Source organism: Brassica oleracea, unplaced genomic scaffold, assembly GCF_000695525.1.
Source record: "Brassica oleracea var. oleracea cultivar TO1000 unplaced genomic scaffold, BOL UnpScaffold00667, whole genome shotgun sequence".
Taxonomy (NCBI): Eukaryota; Viridiplantae; Streptophyta; class Magnoliopsida; order Brassicales; family Brassicaceae; genus Brassica; species Brassica oleracea.
In genome coordinates, this window is record NW_013617432.1 from 82076 (window position 1) to 87867 (window position 5792).

At 33.0% G+C, this 5792-nt stretch overlaps 1 protein-coding gene across 1 annotated transcript; it reads right to left on the reverse strand.

Moving 5' to 3' along the window:
* Positions 1 to 1055: 1055 nt before the first annotated feature.
* Positions 1056 to 4523, reverse strand: LOC106319862. Its single transcript, XM_013758263.1, has 11 exons — positions 4396 to 4523; positions 4129 to 4226; positions 3977 to 4053; positions 3545 to 3852; positions 3316 to 3458; positions 3049 to 3237; positions 2261 to 2345; positions 2027 to 2189; positions 1838 to 1951; positions 1659 to 1756; positions 1056 to 1124 (listed from the first exon to the last, which is right to left on the reverse strand). Exons 1-10 carry the CDS (start codon positions 4477 to 4479, stop codon positions 1716 to 1718), a joined length of 1302 nt encoding a protein of 433 aa, XP_013613717.1. The 5' UTR covers positions 4480 to 4523; the 3' UTR covers positions 1056 to 1124; positions 1659 to 1715.
* Positions 4524 to 5792: the final 1269 nt, after the last annotated feature.

Here is a 5792-nt window from a genome sequence, read left to right on the forward strand (position 1 = left end):
AAAATAATTTGAAGAAGACATGTTTTTTATGAATCAAATTCGTGTGTAAAGAGAGTAAGAGGGAGGATGAAGATATGGAGTGAATGAAGAGGAAGAGGGGTGCTTGTATTTATAGTTGAAATCCTGCCGACAGACCGAGGAAATTCCGACGGAATTCCGACGGAATTCGGCTAGTTCGTCGGAATTTCCTTGGAATTTTTAAAATCCCCCAACGGCTCTCTAACGGCTATAATATATCCTCGGAATTCATCGGTTTTTTCCGAAGAATACATTTTTCCTCGGTATTCCATAAGAATATTCCGACGGATTATTATTTCCTCGGAATTCCGTCGGTATATTCCGAGGAAACTAAATTTTGTGTTTCGTCAGAATATCCTCGGAAATTCCTTGGGATATTCCGAGGATTTCATTTTCCGTCGGAATATCCGTCAGAATACCGCTGTTTTCTTGTAGTGCAACCCAAAAAGATTTAAATGATACTAATCCAAAATTACTAATGTTTGTATTATAGAATCTATTCACTTTCGGACATTCAGAAATGTTACTGAATATAAATCTTACACAATTTCCAACGACCAATAGTCCCACGTCCAATAGTCTCATAATGAAAAAAGTCTAAATGGTTTTTAAGATAAAAAGAAATTACGAAACAGAGTTTTTTGGTTGTTCCAGAAATGTAAATAAAACAACGAATCATATCCAGTGCAAATGAGTCAGCCTTTTAATTCAGCTTTGTTATAAACCATATGATGGATGTCTATAACCGGCCTGGTCTATAACCGACCCAATACCAAGAGAGAGAGACGGCCCACCCTAAAGAGAGGCGGCCGCATGAAGAGGAGAGAGAGGCAGCTTAGGCTTTAGAGAAAAAAAACCCTATTTTATTTTCCTTGTATTTGTACACTTTCCATATTTATGTCTTTCTTTTTATCTCTTTGTAATTTCTATATATAAGGACACTTTATGATTGAGTAATAATACACACAACTTACATGTTCTTAAACCTTAAGTCATAACATGCTTATCATAATCATTTTTCTATTATGTGCTAACAGAAAAAAGACAAATTATCGCTAAGACTCAAGAGCAGTATTTCCCTTTCATTTTTGAGAAGCCTTTTCTTTCTACAAAATTAGAAATCAAAAGAAAAATTAAGATGCAAATCAGAATATGCAAACCTGTGAACAAATTAGAGTCATTCGAAGTACATAGTATTCAAAAGAAGAAATGATTTGCAAAGCTGAAAATGCATACTCATGAACAAAACATGTCTTGAGAGTTCAAGAAAATCACAGTACATTTTAATGCAAAACTAGTATTTGATTGTATACAGTTTCATGCTAAGTTAGTATTTGACTGTAAACCATGGCATCAATTCCAAAGTCTGTGAAATGCTTTAGTTGCAAGTGTATATATATATATATGTAAAGTATTGTGTATACATATATGAAGATGTGTTTGAGATTAATAAAGAACACTTAAATCCTAAAAAGCGTTATAAATTCGTTGACCTAAACAGTTTTTAATGAATTCATTCACCAAAGTAATCTTAAACCTAAGAAGTTCTAATAAGTTCTTTAACCTAAAATTAATTTAGAAGCCTACAAACCTTAATAAATTCCTTGACACTATATAATTAGAGAGAGCGAGAGATCTACCTTTTTGCAAGCACTGTACTTCTCTACTTGTGGTTTTTGCTCAGGGCTAAACGCAAACTACCTTTCATGAGGACATACGTCACTCCAGCTTCCTAAATCTGCACAGAAACAATGGCAAGAGAACAAAAATTACTACATAATACTTGTTAAGACAAGCAAAGTGTTTATATTATTCACACCTTGAAGTAAAATGTTTGGTTCTTTGTTGTACGACTTCAATTTCCAGAGAGTAAGACCATTGTCATCCAATTCGACCGGGCTGGTTCTAAGAACATCATCATATTCTTGAACTTCTGCAAAAGCAATTATAAAAAATAAGCCCCTAACCATTGTTATAAACAATCAATCACACGAAGTCAGAATAATACTTTGCATTTTTAACGCGTTTTGCATTCCGGCGAAGACTAGTTCAGATTCAGCTTCCATTTGTGATACAATTGCAAGCCGTTGTTTAATTGTCAACTCAACCCCATTTTTCTCTGCTTGAGCTTTGGAGAACTCATCTTCTATCTTCTGATATAGTTTTTGCTCCTACAACAAATAGGTTTTAATATGAATTGTCAAACTTAAATTGTAAAGATCTAAGTAGATTTTACAGTTACGTTAGCTTTTGCTGCATTCAACTTTTCTTTTGCTTCCTTTTTCTCGTCAACAGATTCAGGATTAGCAAAGCAATCCCTCAGCACCCTGAAAGATTGTTTAGAACATGTTAACTCTCAAGCACAAAAAAAGAAAAGAACTGATTCAATATATATATATATATATAGGCCTGAGACTTTTATCCGAGATCTGAATTCGATTCGAAATTCGATCCGGATCCGATCCGAAGATCCGGATATCCGGAGGGGCCGAATCCGGATCCGAATAATAAAATGTTGGATCCGTTAAAACCGGATCCGGATCCGGATATCTTGATTTTTTAGTCCGGATATTCGGATCCGTAAGTTTTATTAATAACTATTTCAAAAATAGTTATATCTATATATAAAAACTAACTTTATTTAATATATTTTCATTTTTATAATAGTATATGTAAATTTTATGTAAATTTTGTAATATTATACATAGAAATAATTAAAAACATTATATTTTTTTTATTTTTAAATTATTTTTAATATTTTATATATATATATATATTATTATTAATATTTTATCTATTTTAAGGATCCAAATCCGGATACGGATATCCACCGGATATTACAATTTTTAGAAGGATATCCGACACCCGGATATCCGAGAACCTCGGATCCAGATAAGGATAATAAAATTATGGATCCGCCGGATAAGAATCCGGATCCGGATACCTTAAAATTGTCCGGATATCCGATCCGTCTCAGACCTATATATATATACACATACATACATATATATATATGTCAATATAACTTACTTTGTGCTAAGCGTTTCATCGCACAAGAAATTCAAAAGCTTCAGCCTTTGCGATGAACCCATCTCCTCATACTCAGCAATGCTTTGAAACATCTCAGGAGGGAAGTCATCAAGCTTAACTTCGGATTCGGCAAGACAGTCTCCAAGAACATTGAACCACCTATCATCAGATGCACTCAGGCAAACTGATCTAAATTATCATAAAAATAATATCAATCAGTTATGTATTAGAGAAAAAATTCGTACTTTCCAAGAAAACAATACGTACTTGTCTCCAGTGTCTACCAATATAAGAGTCAATAATTGGATTATCATTTGGGCGAGGGTAGAATGCTCTTTACTCCTTGTGTTTCTCCCGGATACAATCTCACTCACAACAAGTTGAGGTTCCCCTCCTCTCAAGCCAAGAGCCTATTCAAAAGGTCATATGCATTAGAGAAGAGCAAATAGCAAACACTTCCAATGTTAAAGAAAAAAACAAAGTACATAGAAGACACCTTTCCAAATTTTGAACAGAACTCCAAAAACTGAAGAACTCTTCCAGCATTTTCAGAGGGCAAGTCAATGCCGAAGACAGTGATTGACTCGCTGCCCTGAGGTAGCTTAACATCCTCAAGCTGAGACTTCTCTTTCTTCTTGAGAATGGGTTTTGTTCTTTTTCTGGCTGCAGGATTTTCCTCGTTGTAGCCTTCACTTGAATCATTCAACTTCAGCTGGCGTTTAGCATTTTTGGGGGGTTTTAACGGCATCAGAGCTGGAACCATTTTCTCTAAGAAACCCAGTCGGCTTCTTACCTTGTTCCTTTCTGGAAAAGAAAAAAAACATTTTCTCTTAAAATTTACAAATTGAGCCCTAAAACATACACAATCCTTTTTGACAAAAAAAAAATCAAAATGTAATGAATGATAATTAGACTTGCAGGCATTTACCACAATCGCAAATTCCCCTGCATCTGTAACAAAGCCAGTCTTCTTTCGATGCAACATCCTCTGGGATCTCTTTGTACCTTTAAATTAGAGCCGTAGTCATATATAAAACAATCACTAGAGATTATACAAATCTTAAGAACATCAATTCAAACCTGTTCCATAGGCAACTACGACAATACTTCACCATACATGTCGTGTTTGGCCTCTTTGTCACACAATTTCCGACAATATCCGATCTCTTTTTATGACACTAAACACACAAAGATCACTGATTCGAACAATGACTAAAAAGAAACCAAGAAGTCACCTAATTTCGAATCAATAAGGATAACAGCAATTCAGAATATAAGTGCCTATTGAAGATAGGTTGATCGAGGCACAAACCTAATTATCATAAAGTTCAAAAAAAATGTTTGAACCTGGTGGCAATACGACGATTCCCTAATCTGGGTTTGATCTTCGATCATTGTTTCAGAGATGTTGTTCATGATTTCGTCGCCCATACTCTCGACAAAACACACAGCCAAACCCAAAATAAAAAGGTAAATCCGATAAGAAAAACAAAACAAAGACAGATGTTAAATCTTCGTTTATGTGGCTTTGATTTCAGATAATGTGAATCCTAAATCTGTAGATTTCTTACCTTTTTCGTCACTACCGAAAACTTTATGGAAAGCTAGTAATGGCGGGCTAGGGTGTAATTCAATTTTTAAGTTTTTTTAGGGGTCTCCTTACATTTCATATTTAATTAGTGACCTATCTAGAAGGCTTATATAGGTTGGTAAAATTAGTCAATCGTTTATTCAAATTAGTGACTACTAAAGTCTCAATAGGTGACCACTTTTAAGAAAGATATTAAAATGAATTCTTCATTCCTCAAATGGTATACTCTTTAACAAATGAACCAGTGCCAAGTTTCTCATACATGAATCTCACGCCATTCTTCATTTTTCCTCCTAAATTGAAGAATTATTAACGAAAAAAGTTCTCCTTAAATTATTTCCTAAATTTTAAATAAAATTGACTTGACAGATAATCTATTTCTTTTTCCGTTCTCTTCCTTCCACGTCCTACTTAGCACAGATCAAAACATTCATGGATGAAAAGCTGATGCAGCGCATCCTTGTCAGTTTTGCATCTCTCTCGTTAGGAATTGCAACTTATCTTTAGTATTTGGTACTTTTATTTATGACTAGATAATTTTTAGGGAAAAAGTTAATTTAACCCTAATTTATTAGTTTATTACTAGAATAACTCTAATCTATTTTATTAATTTAGATTCTTATTTTTTATCTACTTAAAAATGTCGTCATTTAAGTTTGGACCTATTCACATCTCACTAAAAATGACATCTCATATAATTCGGTTATACAATATATACATATCCTATTTAAGTATTATCTATCTTAATTTATACTCTTATTTTTATCTACTAATAAAAAATATTTTTAAAATTTAAAAATGGTCTAATTAGTCATTATGATAATATGGCCATGTTATCTATTAGTTTGGCCAAAGATTAGATTTATGTTTCTTATATCATAAGATAACAATTAAACCATCATCTAACCATCTTTGTTAGAACATAAAAATATGGTTTACCAAAACATAGATGACATCATGACACAATTTTACCTATGCCAAACATGAAGTATGAAATACATTCAGTCGTTCATATATGAAAAAAATGGTATCTTTTATATAATTTTCATATGAGTGGGTTCAAATTGTCATACTTCATGTTTATACTATGTGTATATATTATGTGTATATTATGTGTATTCACAAAAAGGTTTGAGCATTCCTGATGTTAAAT